Source organism: Bactrocera neohumeralis, chromosome 2, assembly GCF_024586455.1.
Source record: "Bactrocera neohumeralis isolate Rockhampton chromosome 2, APGP_CSIRO_Bneo_wtdbg2-racon-allhic-juicebox.fasta_v2, whole genome shotgun sequence".
NCBI classification, from domain to species: domain Eukaryota; kingdom Metazoa; phylum Arthropoda; class Insecta; order Diptera; family Tephritidae; genus Bactrocera; species Bactrocera neohumeralis.
Window position 1 is genome coordinate 87,740,112 of NC_065919.1, and position 18,668 is coordinate 87,758,779.

Here is an 18,668-nt window from a genome sequence, read left to right on the forward strand (position 1 = left end):
TAAATATTTTTAAATTTTTTGTATTTGATTTCTTATGATTTTTTAACACTTTCAATTGACGTTTTTTTCTTTTTTACGGTTTAATTTTGTTTTTTAAATTTTTATTTTGATATTTTGAAATTTGAAATTTCTTATTTGAACATAAATAATTTCTAGCTGTTCAAAACCTAATTGTTTTTATGTAATACATTTTCCAGGAAAATTGGCAGCAGTGGTTGAAGGAAGAATTAAATGCGATTCAGAGACCTGCACGAAATTAGAATGCACAAACCCGTTATTTACAGCTGATCATAGTATCCAAGAACGATGTAGAGACTTTTCTATAGATGTCAACAAAAGTGCAGCATTAAACGATGTCGAGCCGAATCTCTAAAATTACTACCGAGCAACTACACTCATACATATATATAAATGTTAGTTTCTTATTTATACCGATGGCAGTTAAAAATATTCTAAATTTAATTTAAGCAAGCATATTAATATAATAACAGTGCATTATGTTTAGAGAAAAAAGTGCCGTAACGAATTAACACAATTAGAAATAGTTGTATTAAATAATTATTGTATGAACCAAATCACTCCGAAAACGGGTGCTATTTATTCATGTATATTATTTATTAATATATACACAAATTTATTTAACACAATTACCACCAATAACAAACGACAAAAAAGAGTTTACGAATTCAGAATATTTAAGAAATTGAGAAGAATTTAATGACATAAACAATAATTATCATTTTGTGTATCGAAATGAGAAAGGATTATAAACCTTAATGCTAAAGCAGCTACTTATATACACTTACAATAGATTCATATTTATATACGTAAATATATTGTATTAAAGGCGATTTGCATTTAGGGAAACAATCTTGTATTTACTTGTATTGTTCATTCGTAGTTTTAAATTGTTTTAACAAAACTTTTTTAAATGTAATTAATATTTTTAATATACGAAATATTTACTGTTTAAATATATATATATTTAACAAAACCCTAAGTGGCCGCATACTTTTCATTTTTTGAAATAGATTGTTAGGTCAGTTTACCGATCAAAAATATTTTTTTTAGAAAAATACGTTTCCTAGTACTTTAGTTTATTATAAGACACTACATACATAATTTCGCGACAATTTCTAGGAACGTTGATAAATTGAAAGTAACTTAGATGCAGATGACTTTACTCAACCGTCATTAATTTATTAATTTAAGGCGCTCTTACGACAGAGGGGTTTACATAGCCGAAACGGACCCAGATTTATTTCTTTCAATGACTTTTAATTCAATAGTATTCTAAAATTATTTGGAAGAAATCACGAGAGCGATCATAGTTTGAATTATTAATATATAGAATCCGTAAGAAATAGCGTTAGAGCAGTATTCTATACCATCAGCGAATATATCGATTAATTACAACCAAATTGTCCGTCCAACTTTACTTTGTTCCTTTTTATTCTTTGAGCAATTTTAGATTTTTAACAAACTTATGCACATTGTCTTTAACATAGGGTTTTATTGCTATACACGTTGGAATATTTTCTGGCTGTTCTATCCATAGCTTATGTTTAATTTCATTTGTTTTCAGTTTTTCCGCCACCTTCACTAACGCCGCTTCGTCTTTTGCCTTCAGTGGGGACAAGGAAAACAATTAAATTAAATATGAAAGGAATATGTCAAACACTCACCTCCAATACCACTTTATGCATATTATCTAAATCCTTTAAGTAAGAAATTGTATCCTCATCATCTGCGTATAAATGCGTTACAGCCGCTGAAATATAGAATCAATAAGCTATTATTCGGCAAGAACAGTAAGTCAGATTTAATAGGTTTTAAGAGGTAAGCATGTAGACATAATTGGAATGTTGACTTATATCAAAATTTGTGCCGAAAATAAGTTCATCGAGTGGATAATTTGGGTTTACCTGTCGCGTGGCAGCATTGTGCTATCACTGCGCCTAATGGCCACCCCAAACTGGATCGCAGATCACTACGCACAATGATATATTGCACAATATTCGACATTATTGTAAATTATGAATATAAAAATAAATATAAATTACTAAATATTTATAAATGCAAATATCACTGGCACTAAAACACTTTTAAAAAATATTCGCCGGCTGTCAAGAACAGCTGTTTTGTGTTTTAATATCGTAAACGGTATTAAATATAAGAGATGCCACATGTCGCAGAATAAGGTCAGCTGTCACCCAATTTGAAGTTAACAGATATTAGGTATGTTCGTTTACGAAAATTTTTAATAACGTTAATATAATTTCATATATTAATTTATAATTTAATACGTTTATTTTGCGTTAGAAAACTCAAACATCAATTAAAACTTGAAAACAAACTCAAAACTAAAAGTATGTGTTAGCCTTAGAAAGTGTGGCTGTTTAGTGCTTTTAAAAAAGGAAAAAAACTCATATAATTTAACGACTAGCTCGAATAAATTCCAGCCGAGGCCCAGTTTTCAAACCTTTGCAGTTGAGCCGTATGTGAATAATAACGCGCCGAATATTCTCTTTCAAAGCTCACATAACCTTGCAAAAAATAGTCCAGCTGGTTTAAATCGCACGATCTTGGAGGCCATTCCCCAGTCCCTGAAAGTTGGCTTCAATACATTGGTTTCTTCGTTGCCTGTATTGCATGTAGTATCATCTTCTTATAACAGGTACGCCTCTGAATATTAAGATCAATGATCATATCTGTTCCGTTCGGACTGTTTGGTTCCACCAGTCCATATTCTTCATTACCCCTAAACTCGTGATATAATATTATCCATTCCTTCGGTTAGTTTCCTGAGAGGTATGTATATCAGAATGGAATATATTTTAATAAAGTCACACCTCGGTATAAGAAAAAATAGTCTAAACTGGTTACAAGTTATAAGAATTGATCCAAGATTAACAAAATTATTTACCACTTTTTAACAAGCGGTAATGGCATAGAATGCATTTAATCATATGCTTTTAACTGAAATTTATCATTGCAACATTATTTAAACTAAATATCTCATGGGTCAGAAGACTTTAGCTGAGAGCAAAGTTAGGCCAAAGACTTTTTAGGTCAAATAGAAAGTCTAATCCATAGCAAATTCTTTCACAGCCCTATTGTCGTTGTAAAGGTTACCTAATCCCCGTTAGGATGGTAAGTATTTGATAAGTTGTCATCGAGGTCATCCAACCGTATACTCAGGAAACGTGCTGTTTCGTCAAAGTCGAACCATAAGGAGATGGGTGTCAGATGTGTAAGGTTAGCAGGGCATGCATGGCGATGCTTAATGTTACTCTTTGCACGGTGAACATAACTTTGATATATCAGGGTCGATTCTGGATAAATAAGAAGTATCCAGAACGCAGCTGGGCAAGGGTCACTCTCGTTTCTCCTGGCAACTGGAGTTCTTCATCTGCAATGGATGATGGTTTGACCGCAAGTACGCCATTTACTGAGAGAGAGTCGGTGAAGATGGTAATAGCTCCGCTTTGAATGGCGGTCATTGCTTGTCTGAAATTTGTTGCTTCCAAACTCTAGTCTGCGTATTGTTTTATGTCGTCGACGTAGGTAAGGAAGGACCTCTTGATCATGCCAGGACGCCGCTAAAAGCAGGTGACTGCAGGGATGAGCTCGTTATGCTCCTTAAATGGGAGCATACGGACCTTACTGTACAGGTGTTCAATGGAAGACATCAAGAGGCATACTTTTGAAGTCCGGAGTTCAGTGTTCTGATATGTCTGTGCCTTCCATGTCTTCGTTTCACTGCATACAGGAGACCATATTGGTGCGACGTAGTTGAGGTCCGGCTGGCTGATTGCCATGTATGTATGTATGTTGCCAGCAACGTTTCTTTGTCTTTTTCCATGTGCTGCCGGCTAAGGGGCGAGGATTTTGTTGCGTTTCTGTACTTTGGCAATTGGATACGTTGTCGAATGTCACACCTAAAATCTTAGGTGCGCCTTGTCAAAATCATTGTCTCATTTGGTGTATCCTTTTATATCTTTTGCAGAATACTACCAAATATGTTTAGCTTCCACTTTCAAATAGTAATTATTTTGTATAAATTTCAGACAAAAGCTAAATTTTCTGATGTTGGAAAGTTGAGTAAAAATTGGATCTAAATACTCCAAAACTGAAAGGTAATACGTAAACAGAAATCACAAATCAAAACATAACCATGAGAACATATGTGAGTAGGTTTGTAGTTACATAATATATACATATGTGGTGTTTACAGTTAATTTAGACAATATAAACATTAAATTACATGCATTTAAAGACATATCTACTCGGTTGCATTAAATTGCAGTAGTAAATTTCGGGAGCGACTGCCGAACTGATTGCCCGATCGTCCCCAAATTGTGTCAGCAACACTTTCGCCTCCGGGTGCCAATTACATCTGAATGTCGCTTGTGCGTGTGAGCCGATGGCAACTTATTAAACGCTTAATTTGCTTCATGGTTCCAAACGCACACACACACACACACACACACACACCAATGCAGAAGTACAAGGAGCTGCATAATAAGATGCACGGAAACGCACACACACAGACGCAACACTTGTTCACAGGCGTGCTCACAATGTTAACAAGCGGATAACACGCATATGACACACACACACACCCATACATACTTGCACGCATGCCATATGTGAATGTGTATGGGTTGGCACTTAAGGCGGTTAGTCGCTCAATTGTGCCACACCGAAGGACGGACTGGCCGGTGCCCCTAAATGTCGCATATGATTAAAACGTATTCCCTTGCAACCGAGCTGGAGACTCCATTTGCATACCAGCACATATGCTTATCTAATTGCGTAAGTGTGTGTGTGTGTAGCGGTGTATTTGCGACTGCAACGCTTGTTTGCCGGCAGTCGCCGCAGTCAGTGGCACTGTCATTGTCAGTGTCGCCCAGTGTCGACATTGCCACAGTGACATCGATGCATTGCCAGAGATTCGTGGCATGCACCACGCACTTCCTCCACTACTCGTCGGTCACGTTTGCACATCTATTTCCTTTCTTGCAGCACTAAGATTAACCAAACAAGCTGGCTACCCGCTTCCCCCTTCTTGGGCCCTACGCCCGCTCGCCGTCGACCGCAGTTTGCAGCTTTGGGCCATCGGTTAAGTGCATCAGCGCACAATTATCTGCACAAAATTTACTGTGTGGCAAGCACAAGTGCCACTCAAGCCAGCCACTCGGTGTATTTATGTGTGTCCATCATTCTGCCGTTACACCAGCTGCAGCAGCAGCTCCTTCAGCCTCAATGGCGCTTACTCGTCACTTTGGGGTTAGCCACTTTGTTTTTGTTTTATTGTGTATTTATTATTGTGCGCCGATAAGACACGGCAAGTCGAGCAATTTATGCAAATAATTTTAATTTCAGATAAGCACAGCGCTGAAGTGCTGCAGTGTGCCTTATTCGTCATCGGAGCTCTGATTTGTTGGCAAGCGTTGAGGCGTCGGTGCATGCCACAAAGTGCATTTGCTGTCGGCATTGTTGTTTCGCTGACATTGGTGCAGGTCAAGCCACCACTTATGGTTTGTTGAGAGATTTCAGAGAAATGCGCCGTTATGTGTTCGCTTCTTAGAAGAGAATCTGCGCTTCGTTGTTGCTTCTTGTTAAATTCATAAATATAATAGACACTAGAAACCACTTAAATTTATATGTGCGTGGATTAATTGAGAGATTTGGATTTGGTGATAAGCATCAATTTGTACAGAGACTCGTGAAATTACGACATTCGTTTGAATTATTATTATTATTTTTAATGATAGTAAAAGAAAATTATAAATTACAAAATTAAGCGCTTTTTGTTTTTCGGAGTTTCTAATTAATAATAAAACACAATAAGTAATCACATTTCTTATAAAATCAGTCGAATTCTGCTCTTCTAAAGCAAAGCTTTCCATACAGTAAGCCTGGGCAATACCTGCTCACTTTCGTGATAAGCAGAGGTTCAATTAGGTTAATGTGGTAGACCAATAAGCCAAGCATAGACCAGTTCGGTCCTTTGCGATACCAAATGGAGTTCACTTGCTTGACGCGAATTTTAACAGAATCTGGGGCTCCACTGTCGATACCTTCTCCAGTGTATCATTGATGCTTACAGCGTAGTCTTGCCGATGCGGGGACAATGCACAAGAGAAGTTCCGCTGTTTCCCTGGTGCCTTCCTCTAGACATTTTCTGCAGTCTTCTCAATCTGTCTGACCAGACAGTGACCAGTACTATTCCGATCATGTTCGTACAGTCTCTTCTATCGAGTACTAATACCGTCTGGCACATGACTTTTGCAGTTTCACACCCAGTTAGCTCATTCCATCGGGTTTTGACTTTCTTCACTATGCTTTTGTCAAGATGCATGGGTCTCCCAATGTTGATCACGTTTTCGGATATTAGCCGCACATCATTCTTGGCAATCTCGTTCACTATTTCATTGCCCTCGTTGTTTTTATAGCCTGGCAAAAACTAAAAGTGAAGTTGCCTGCTTCTGGCAGCACTTTCCGCTGCTGCCCTGCTTCCCAAAATACTTCTGACCGATATGCGATACGAGGTTACTGCCTTGATTGCTGCTTGGCTGTCTACGTAGATGTTGACTCTGGATTTGCCTGCAAGTGCATTAGAGGCCTGCTCGGCGGCTTTCGCAATAGCAAAGACCTCAGCTGGAAATATACTGCAGTGATCCGGCAACTTAAAAGGTTGCCTTATTACTAACTCTGGACATTATATTCCCGCACTCCATCGTGCATTTTCGAGCCATCCGATTGGATGTTTAGAGTGTTGTGCTTAGCTAACATACCTTTACGCCAGGCATATTCTCCTATGTTTCAGTCACACTAAGGAAAACCTCTAGATACTTGTAGCTTTCTTCACTGGCCATTGTAAGCTCAAGAAGCACATATATACCATGGACCTAGCTTCTTGTGCGAATTGCTGGTTCTGCGACATGAAGGCTGAAACTTGAGAACACCTGCTAATTGGCTGCACAGCAGTCTGTAGGCGCGAAATAAAGGCCCTTGTATCCATGTTTCCTCAATAGCACCTAGCAGTATATTGGAATTTATCAATATGCTGCGCTATATGTGTCGTTGTGACTCAGAGGAGGGCACAATAGACCTTAAGTCGCAGTGCAATTCTCATTTATTTGTCTAATCTAATCTAATTATAAGGGTATTTACGTTTCCTCTCATTTCAAAGGTGTAGAACATTGGTGTTTGAAATTTGGTTTGATCTAATACTTAGCCGTTCTATACTGACCACATTAGCAACTACTCAACCCAAATAAAAAAATTCGAGCTTGTTTAGTAATTTTATTTATTTGAATTAATTTAGCTACATACACAAACATTTAATAAACAATTTCATCTTAAACATCATATATTTCACTATATATTAGTTTTCTTCTAGACTTTGTTTTGATTTTTTCATTATATTTGGAAACATTTAATTCAGTTAAGAGTTAACTAATTTATAATTACGTTTTACTGCTACTACAATTTTCACCACTGAGAGTTATTTTGTGAACATTTATCTACATTTATACAAAAAAAGAAAACCGAATTAGTCACTTTATACCAGGAATGTACGCTATTTATGCACACATACATACTATTTAGACTTCTTGGTGGCCGATCGACCGCAGAGATTCCATCGAATTGAACCGCAAAGGAATCACTATTATACAAGTGTGTACATATGTATGTGTCGGCTTTCGATATAATCTAATATTCAGTTGTATATATTCTTTATATAGTAGTTATAATTGAGCACATTGATCAGGAATCATATATATATATATGTGTATATATACTAAATAAAGTTGTGCCTTCCATATTTTATTGCGATAAAGTACATTTCTGCTAAAACAAGTTAACCCTTTTCGGTTTCTCTTTTCACTTTGACGCTACCTTAAAATTTCGCCAATGCGATTTCAACATTTCAATTATTGTTCATTAAAAATTTTTACTGTTATTAATTTATTAAATATATATTTATTTATTATACTCAAACAAGTTGCATATTCCAGCTTCAAAATGTATGCCTTAGCACACCAACGCACTTCACACCCCTTCACTTCACAAAGAGTGCACACTTCACTTGCAATCAGACCACAAAAACGTCTTGAAAATTTAAGCCTGGCTGTGGTCCCACGCGGGGCGCCTTAGCCAGCTGAGCAAATTTTAGAGCGTTAAAATGCATTTTTGCCGAAAATGAAATTGCCGGGCGCATTCACATCTTCTGCTGCGAAGTATTCCTTCCATAAGGCGGCGAACTGGTCGCGCGTGACCTCGGACTTGCCCTAGAAATAAAGTATAATATTTTTATAAGTAATTGACAACAGAACAGTGAAACCAATATGGCTTAAGGGTACACACCTGCGACATTTTCTGGAAGGCGTCTTGGCATTCGGCCTTGTCCAGACCATAGCTGGAGCAGACCAATGTGAACTCCTCCGCGTCGATGCTGCCATCAGTCGAGGCGTCCTCCAGGTCGAACATGAAGTTCATGTATTTGGTTTGCCAGTCCATGACGCTGCTGGGATCCTTGGCGTAGGCGTCCCACATGTTGCACCACTCGTCGACGGAAACCTGCAGAGACAAAAAGTTTTAGTTACAAAGCGGAAATATATTTTCTAATCGCTACCGCATAAAGCACTCAATATTTATATGTGTGTGTGTGTGTTAGAAGGCGTATTGGCACACCGCTCAATCAGCAGGTCGCAGCCCCCTTTCTGGCACAGTTGCAACTGAGCAATAGAGCCATTTCGCCAAAATTTATGAATGTTGCACGCTTAGTAAATAAATATGGCTGCATTGCTTCCACAAAGGTGCACACATATTTCTTCCTGCGCGAGTCCGCTACATGAGTGTGCTAAATATTTTTACAGCGAGCCACAATAAATCTGCATACCTAATATACCGCCAACTCCCCCCACCCCCTCCACACACTCACGTGAAATACCGTTCGTTTGGCAATGGCCGCACATAGCATTTGCAAGTATTAAATGATTCCGATTCCATGGTTGCTGTTGTAGTTGTTGTGTCGGAATTTTTGCTACATTTTTGGCAGTGGCAACTCCTGCGCGAACATCGAGTTATTTATGTATGTGTTCGCTTGGCCAACTTCAACACATGACCACACACGCACACACCCCCTAATGTTCTAATGCTTTAAGCAACCGCATCTGCCACGCCCCGCCCCGCACCGCTGGCTGACCGGCACAATAAATATGCAACTAAACATGTTGCGGTGCTTGTGGCCGCGATTTTGAGCATTTCCACTGTGGCAATTGGCACAGCAAACGTGAGCCATCGAAGACCGCAACACAACAAAGCACAGCCGAGCATGGCACGGCGCAGCATAGCAGCTTGCTCTGCGTATAAGCGGCCATTAACACATGTCCGAATGTCCAGCGAAATTGTATCGGCTTGGATTTATGCATTTATGTATGACTGTAACTAAATAGCTACAACAACAAAGTCGACTTAACAAGGTCAAAACAAATAGGGCCAATAAGGCAAACGCTTATGATGGTCCACTGCTGGTCTTTGGCCACATGCCACGGTTGCACGGCGAAGGAAAACAAAAACGAATTTGTTCAATATCGGAAAGGGCATGTACTCGCAATTATTGTGTCTACTTGTCGTAAATTCTTTTACAACAACACAGCATTGGAGGCCAGCTGGTTAGGTAAGCAATCTTCGAGTTCTTTATAGTTTAATATGTCACCAGTTAAGCTCGAAGCTGTTCCACTTAGTGACCTCTTGTACTTGTGATTACAATACTGTTAATTAATTTATGAAAACTGGAAAGGTTTGAGATGTAAAGGGAGTCTATCCACCTTCTACATAACGGGGAATATCAAAACTTCTAACTAGCTATTGACCAGGAATACTCGTCTTGAAACAAAAGTGACAGAGTTCAAGGTATTTAAGTAACTAGTAATTTTTATTATATCCCGTTCTAATCCTTATTATTCTTCTTTACTAGCGTAGACACCGCTTACGTGGTTAAATCCAAGTTAACAACAGCGCGCCAGTCGTTTCTTCTTTTCGCTATTTGGTGGCAATTCGAGATAGTGTAGCCAGGTCCTTCTCCAACGGAAAAAAGGTTTTCCTCTGCTTCCACCGGCGAATCCTGAATCGAAAACCTTCAAAGCAGGAAAGTTCCCTTCCACCCGGACAACATGACCAGTGCAACCGTTGTCTTTTTCTCTCAAACACTCCAAACTCTGACTCATCAGATGATGTCATTGTCCATTCCTTTGCACCAAATAACAGGACGGGAATCGTGAGGGACTTGTAGAGTTTGGTCTTCATACGTCGGGGGAGAACTTTACTTTTCAATTGCCTGCTCAGTCCAAAGTAGCACCTGTTGGCAAGAGTGAGGAGCGTTGGATTTCAAGGCTGATATTGTTGTTGGTGTTGATGCTGGTTCCAAGGTAGACGAAGTTATATACGATTTCAATGTTAAGACTATCAATAGGGAGTCCATCTCTAATTATGTTCTTGTAATTTAAGGGGATCAACTCTCGTTCATTCCTTGCCCTTTCCACAAGTTCATAAAAGTCGTTTAATTGTTTTGGATTTATTAGAAGTTTGATCTGTCATTGAGTTTTCGAAAATAAAAATTTCCTAGAGAAACATTTCGATCGCTGACAGTAAGTGCTTAGCTATCTCTTCAAAAAATAAAATAAAAAACAACAAAAACACCTGCTATATATTCTGTGAACCATTAACGAGTCCGAAGGTGGAACCCGCAATGTTCTTTTCGCCACTAACGCACCTTAGAAAATTGCGCAGCACATTAAGGAACACATAAATAAAACACTAAATAAAGGAAGGGAGGAGTATAAAAAAGCAACACAAATTAAAGAACATGTTAAAGGAAGCAGCCATTTCGGATTAGACCCTCGTTTACAGTTTCATACAAAACTGTTCGAATAAGGGCAATTCAATTTACGGTAACATTCGAAGCTTGATGACAGCAAAAAACCAGCGGTCATTACTTTTCCGCAATTAAATACACCAACAAATGCGCACAAAACGTTGCATAGGTAAGTGAGTGGCAAAGTGGCGCAATTGAAATGGCCAGCTAAATGAGTAGCGGACAAGTGCGTAGCTAATAAATAACGGTACATGGCAATAAAACGGAAACAATCCGAAGTGAGACATGTCGAGCTTAGTTTAAGTGAGTAAGGTTGCCAAATATGTTGCTATTTTTTCGTTTATGTGTATGTATTTAGCGCTAAGCGCTTGCTGAGCGAACTGCGGTAAGTCGCCAAGTCAACAAAGTTGTCAAATGCATGCTGACATTAAAAGAAGACAACAATATAGCTCATATAAAAGCCATAAAACTTATATTGCAACCAAGTATGTGCATATACAGACATACCGAAATGCCTGTTTATATGGCTTGACCCAGCAAGAAAAATGGATTAATAGAAAAATTATTGAATTTTACAGCAAATGCCAGAAATATGATATCCGAAAGCATCAAAACGATAAAAGGGGAAAGGCAACATAAAGATCACAAAATATAGAGTCATAGTTTCGAGGCAAATTCATCAGTTAAAATTTTGGCAAACTGTTTGATCTGTTTTGATGAGTGTGTTTTGCGCACGTGACTATTCATCGCTATATTGTGTGTTGAAATTCTAATCGATTTTTTGTTAAGTTTTCTCAAGTATTCAACTCCAGCATGCACCTTCGATTGAATTTCTGCAATGATGATGCATCTAACACAACCTATGAACTTTTCTGTGGTGACTTGAAACCTCCATTTTATATTGAAACCGCCAGGCAACCCACAGAAGAATGTGTAAGGTCTAATATCCCTTACATTTCTTCTGATATCGTCATGATATCATTCATTTTTCGCTACCAACCTTTCAAAAGACCTAAAGCTTCACAATATCTGAACAAATTTGACACGGATTGGTCTATTTAAAGGTTGATACAACTTTTCTTACGTTCGTGCGTAATTTAAACACAGTGTTTACTTGAAATTTTGTGTATCCAATAGACGTTGAAATTGTTGCAAAAATGTTGTAGTACATCCACCTCTGTTAATGACGATTACATTATTGGACGCTAAAAATGTCGTGTTTTTTTCAATCTTTTATGGATCGACATAACATATTTTCCACAAGAGTCTTAAAATAACTGAATCTTTTGCACAACCGACGTTTAATCAGAAAAGAAGACAAAATAAGATTCTCAAGAGTTTCTGGAGACTATAAAGCTTATAAAAGTGTAAGAAAATAAGATTTGCCTTGCAACAGTTGTAGCGGCTCAAAAGTAGTCTACTTTGGACGTGTTTTTTTTAACAGATGACATAACTTCCACAAGAGACAATCTTAATAGAAGAAAGATAATCGATTCTCAAGAGTCTTATAAAGAAAAAAGAAAAGAACAGAAATATAGTCGGGTCTACGAGAGTGCTATAAGTATATACGAACAAAAATATATCCATAAATGGAAAATACGAGCGAATACGAACAGTTTTATGCATACTCACATTGACAAGAAGAGTACCACAGAATATACACACGATCTAAAATTCACCGAAGGCAACAGTTTAGAGCACCGAAAATTATCCACAGTGTATTTGTTCCGTGGCACGTATTTTAACTGTGCGAAGCGTCTTTATTAAGCCGAAAGTCAACACACAAGATAGCAATCAAGTCGCTCGGCCACTTTGTGTGTTAACTTAAATGCGGGTGACCGGATCAGTACTGATAGTGGAACGGCAAGAATAATAACAACATAAGCAAAAGTTATTATGACTACGTGGCACTTTTCGTTTTTACGGCCGTGCCATTGTTGCATCGCCACTGGGCACCATAAGTGTGTATGGGATGGGATGGGAGGTGGCACGCACACACACCTGGTGAAGACAGTCGACGACAGCGAGGTATATTTGCAGGCGCAAAATGCATGAGTGCACATCCTTTGACACGGTTTTGGCCTCTTGCCAGGAAAGCAACCAAACTACAACACCGCCGCTACAAGCACCTGCACGGGTGCCGCAATCGGTCGCGCAGCTGACACAAACAGGTATGCTGGCGGCTACCCGCTAACCAACATTGCTGTTGCAACTATCACTGCTACTGCCACACACACGCACACATTGCCTGTTGTGGCATGTTGCAGCTACTCATATTCACTGCTATTGTTCGCTGCAACGCCATTTACCGTTTGCCACTTGCATCCAGCGTGCAACAAAATGTTGCCACACATGCCACACATAATTTGACCATCACCTGAGCAACACACAACCCCAACAGGCGCACCGCCCACCCCGCCTTCGCTGCGCGCTGCTCATCTTTGGCCATGACGGAGCAAAAAATTAAAATGCAATTGCACGTTTATCATTTGTACGACATCGCCTCACCCCACCTCGCCACATCGCAGCACTCCCCCCCACCAGCAACAAGCATGTTGATTAAAATGGCAGAGAAAAGGTGGAAAAATGCTGTGTTGACACAACAATTTGTAGATTTATGCACAATAACTATAATCGTCAGCAGTCAAATTGTTGCAGCGACAGGCTCATAAACACACACACACAAGCATAAGCGCACATGCATGAATGCATAAGTGTTGGTTATGAGCGTTGCTGTGCGTACTTTGTTGTTTTTATGCTGCTGTTTGCTGCTGCGGCATGCTGTTGTTGAGTGTTGCTGGTGCCGTGCCAAGAGCAAATCATTGCCAACAATGCTGCCACATAACTCAAAAACAACAGCGCACAACAACAAGTGCAACAACGTCTCATCGAAAGCATTTCCACAATTTAAAAGCACTAAACGTGCATGTCGAATGTCCTCCGCGTGTGCGTTTGTGCAACGCTGTGGTGCAGCATGTTTTGCTGGCTCGGCGCTGGCAAACTTTGCTTGCATTTTCTTAATTCTTTCGTTTTTAATTTCACTTGCGAGCGCAATTAATGCACATTTATTTATTTGTGTGTGTTGCACTTCAAAGCCACACAGCTGTCTTTGCATTTCTTTTCGCATAAATCAGCTCTGTAGGCGTTCTTCTTCTTAATGCATAGCGGAAACTGCAGGCGAAGTGTCCTCCACGGCCAGCACTTTTCAATTTGGTTACGGCACTTCGGATTTATGTGTGGCTCAGTGACGCTTAGTTGCAATATGAAAACTCGTATTTCATAATTCATTCTATTCTTCTATTCAAGGTGACAACTGCAGCTGCGTCTTCGCTTTTACATATCTGCTGGCACTCAAAGTGATAAAGAATTGTTATTAATAATATTCATGGCTTTCACCTTCGCAGCATCAGTTAGCTTGCCAATACGATAATAAATTGGAAATTGAAAGTCAGTATATATAAAAATAACGCTGCATTTTATGTTTGTTCACAGATATATAATACAGTAATATATAAATACTATTTACATTGAAAAAAGAGAGGCACTTCCGGAAGCAAAAGCGTAAACTTTACGGGCTCTTGATTATATACAACAAAGGACCTTTTGGTATTTTGAGAGGCTGACGAGTTTTGTCTCCAGAAGGCTTGCATTTGCCTCCAAGGCACTGGAAGGCTTGCATTGCTTGCCTATGTGAACACTACTATTGCCGTTGTTGGTCGGAAACAGCGGTCAATCCAGAGATAGTAGATATCTCATAGAATGGTAAACAATATCCAGACTTAAGGCAATTTAAATGGAATCAAGTAATTCTCTTGAAGCAAGCTATGGTTTAATCATTTCAAACGCATATAAATACATACGTATACCATGACCTGTGTATATTAAGTTTTCCACGAAGTTTGTTAGGAGGATAAGACCTAAACTTATGAGATATCGATCAGAAATTATACATACAATATGTCGATATCGGACCACTACCTCACATAGCTGTCGTACAAGATAGATAGACAGAGGGCCTTGAGCATGCTGGGCAATCTAGAATCAGGTGTTCTGGAGTTTCCTGTTTCATGTCGCACAACCGGTAGTTTGCGAAAGAGACTATGCCCTTGTTGAACAATTGTTTTTTTGAGCCTGCAGTGCCTAGTATCGAGCGCGGCAAGGAGACGGAATTTGTCTCGGAGGAGGTTAATCATATATCTAAACCTTGCTAGGTTGCAATCTCCTATTAGAAACTTGGCGGAGCGCATTCCTGTTGCCTACTGCCACCACCGTTCTCTCTTCACTCTCTCCTCTACACAGAGCAACTCCTTTATGATGTGAGATCCCACCGCAATGCGTGATTCTGGCCCCATCATCCTGGAAGCCGTCGCATAGCGGGCAAATTCGTCGGCCAGCTCATTGCCGACTTCCCCTTTATGCTGCGACACTCAGATCAGGTATACACGGTTGCAAAATGATAGACGGTTCAGCCTTCCTATACACTCCTCCACTAAAGCGATTCGACATAACAAATAGCGATCGGCGCTTGATTATCGCTGAGTATAGCGATACGCTGGTTGCGTTGGAGATTTATTTCTACACACTGATTTATAGCAAAGACTTCTGCTTGAAAGATGTTCGGAAAACATTCCATTGGTATGGATAGTTTGGTATGCGTTCTCGCAATGTCTGCTCCAATGCCTTCCGGTGTTTTCGAGCCGTCAGTGTAGAGATAGATGGAGATGTAGATCTAGATCAGTAATAGGTCGAGTGTGGAATCCCTCCACTCCGCCTTACTTCCGAGAGTAGCTTTAAGCTTTTTTGTGAAGTTTACCCTCTTCGTAACGCCGTCTTTTGAAGGAGGACCAGTGGTGTGTCTTGGCCCCAGTGGCCAGTGGCCCCTAAGGTCTTCATTTGTTGAAACGTTATGGTATGCTTCGCTGCCTGTTTGATCACTAGATGCAGCGGTGTGAACTCCAGCATGTTTTCAAGGAAGTACGCATTGCCGCTGAAGCGCAGAAGCAGGCGAGTTTGTGCAGCTTCAACAGTTAAAAGCTGCGAAGACTGCATTGCCTTCGATGCCCAAGCTACTACTCCACAAGTGACAATAGGTCTTACGATCATAGTATACAGCCATTTGATGATGCCTGACTTGCAGCCCCAGGATCTACCGGCTAGGCATATTTTACCTCTTTAGAGACCTCCAACTCCTTGCCAAAGAGATCTTTGCTTTGTAAAAGGGACGACGATTGTTTTAACGGGTTTAATCCTACTGTATTGCACCATCCCGTTGCTAGCCTTAAGCCCCTTTGAACTATGTCGCAAAGAGTATTGGAAAATTTACCTCGTCGCTACCTTCGATGTCAAGAAACGCGGATATCGCAACATCGCCATTTTTCAGCGAGTTCTGAAGTTCAGCCGTAAGTTGGTAAAGACTGACTAACTCTATAACAAACTGACTGATAAAGATCAAAATAAAAATATTTTTATAACCTTTTATGCTATATGAAATGCACCTGAGAAAGGTATTATAGCTTCGGTACAGCCGTTTTTTCTCGGACAGAGATGATATAAAAGAGGATGAGACCTGATCTGAATTAATATCCTACGGATATCAGTTCTCTGACTAGGAGATCATTCTCCAAATAATATTATATAAATTTTGTTTGAGTGGTTATGAACATACGATTTTCATACTTATAGAAGCAGTGAAAGAATATTTCTATTAACTATTATGCTCCTCGACTCTAAGGTCACTTCATAACCGCATTCTATTGACCCATATTTTTATCTATTTTATTCATAAGAAGTTATTTTTTGCAGAACCTAGACGAGTGCATAGAACTCAAGACTATTTCTCTATAGTCGTAGGATCATCTCTATCTGTGACAATTTCCAACTGCTGTGTGTATTTTTTAAAAAGTTTCTAGTTCCAGTTGTGGAAAAGAGTGAAGTGCCTATAAAGAAGATGCGCTTTAAGCCATGGATGCCACAAAGCTAACTACAATGAATAAAATGGGTAAATAAAGTGATAATTTAAAATTTCTTTTCTAACGAAATATATTTTCCGCTTAATTTCCGCTAGCATGCAGCCGAAGATGCAACAAACAGGATGAATTTACGAGAAATTGGAAAATTCTACAAATATAATTCATTCAGTGCGAAATTTTTCAATCGGCTGAATTTGTGCAACAAATAGCCGCCATAAATTCCGAGCGCGACAATCACAGCGCATACAACAGTAACCGTTTATTGTCGCGTGTCGCATGTTGGTGGCACAACAAACACATGCATTATAGTACCCACGGAAGATAGCATCGATATCGGAAACGCGCCAGCTGCTCACTCAGTCGGAATGCAAGTGCGAGCTAGCAAATTGTTTACGGGACCCCAAAAAAATGGCTACCTATTCAAACATTTGCACTTGCAGCGCAGCTCCAACTGCACTTTGCCTGCCAGTTGCATGTGTGGGGCATAGTTAGCGCACGCCAGCCAGTGGCAAATTCACGCTGCATTGAGTTTTAGGTTTGTGACATAGAAAATATTTATGCGATTTTGTCAGTGAAGTGGCGAAAGCAAACTCACGGCTGAGCGGAACAAAACAAGCGAGAATAAACAACCGAATGGAATTGCTAAAAATGCAAATGAGCAGAGCAAAGAGGCTGCAAAAAATGATATGAGATAATTCTGGCATTCGATGAAAGAAAAATGAAAGCTCTGACGCATGCCGTTATATGGAATGGAGATAGTTTCCGGAAGGCCGGAAAGGCAGGCATACTCGTATGTGTACATACATATGTATACTCATGTCATTGTTTGATTTTTAAGAAAAAGAAGAAGAAGAAGAAAAATCACGAATTTTCTATCTGCGAAAATCAAACTCGAACCGAAATCTATTCATCATAATGAAAAATGGCAAAACAAACCCACCGTCCACACAAAATTCCTTTGAAAATCTACTGCGCACATACACATGCGGAAGCGTGCATATACCCGCACTCTTTCTGATTGCATCGCACCAAGAACTATGCTCAACACTGAAGTGACGTCGAAGTCAGTGAAATAGCAACTGCCAATGCCAAATAAATGCAGACAAATCGACAAGTTGGCATAGTCAAATTTACTGCCCAAATGAAGTGCGAAGATAAAGTTTCAGTGACAATTCGATTTACGATTAGATTGGAGTATGGTAACTACCCAGCAAAGAAATTCTAAGAAACTGCTTAAGATTAGAAAATTGTCAGATATAACAGTAAAATCCAAATTACATGCCGTTAAATTGAACAGGTTGCCACCTGCGTAGAAAGTTTGACAAAGAGTGTTGTAGGAGCTTCAAGCCTTTTGTCAATATTTGATCGATTAAGATATTATCCGTAGCTGGATAGTTAAGCATATATACATATTTATAGAAAAAGAATTTTGTAATTGCATCGTAGCAGATAACAAACCTACATTTAGATATCTGCCATGGACAAATTTCTAATAGAATTCATCAGCATTTCGTTAGAAACTTCCAGTAAAGGTTAATTATATACATTGATACCCTTTACAGGGTATAGTAAGCTTGCCACGAAGTTAAAAACCCCCAGAAGAAAACGTCGGAGACAATATAAAGTAGATATAAAAATGATTAGTATGACGAGCTGAGTCATTTCAGCCATGTCCGCCTGATTGCTCTTCTGTATATACTAAAAACAAGCAAATCCTTTATTTTTTGAGATATTATCAGTGTGGCTTTAGGCCTGAAAAATCAAAAACTGACCAGATATTCACCATGCGTCAATTCTTGGAAAAGACC

At 39.3% G+C, this 18,668-nt stretch overlaps 3 protein-coding genes across 17 annotated transcripts in view; 1 reads left to right on the forward strand and 2 right to left on the reverse strand.

Moving 5' to 3' along the window:
* LOC126768022 (collagen alpha chain CG42342) overlaps positions 1-18,668 on the forward strand; it is a 264,733-nt gene that overhangs the window by 216,339 nt on the left and 29,726 nt on the right. For 13 of the 15 annotated variants that reach the window (XM_050485876.1, XM_050485875.1, XM_050485883.1 and 10 more), the window contains one exon: positions 198-692. The exons of the other annotated variants lie outside the window; for them this stretch is intronic. In XM_050485876.1, coding sequence (XP_050341833.1) covers positions 198-260 — 63 coding nt within the window. In that variant the 3' untranslated portion in view covers positions 261-692. Of the gene's footprint in view, positions 1-197; positions 693-18,668 lie in introns of those variants that run through there. 15 annotated transcript variants of the gene reach the window in all.
* On the reverse strand, positions 1,422-2,127 carry LOC126768030 (putative peptidyl-tRNA hydrolase PTRHD1). Its single transcript, XM_050485890.1, has 3 exons — positions 1,926-2,127; positions 1,686-1,771; positions 1,422-1,624 (listed from the first exon to the last, which is right to left on the reverse strand). Exons 1-3 carry the CDS (start codon positions 2,023-2,025, stop codon positions 1,451-1,453), a joined length of 360 nt encoding a protein of 119 aa, XP_050341847.1. The 5' UTR covers positions 2,026-2,127; the 3' UTR covers positions 1,422-1,450.
* LOC126768028 (calexcitin-1) overlaps positions 7,302-18,668 on the reverse strand; it is a 30,424-nt gene continuing 19,057 nt past the window's right edge. Inside the window, exons 5-6 of the mRNA XM_050485889.1 lie at positions 8,380-8,592; positions 7,302-8,303 (exon numbers count right to left, since the gene is read on the reverse strand). Of these exons, the coding sequence (XP_050341846.1) occupies positions 8,193-8,303; positions 8,380-8,592 (324 nt within the window). The 3' untranslated portion in view covers positions 7,302-8,192. The remainder of the gene's footprint in view (positions 8,304-8,379; positions 8,593-18,668) is intronic.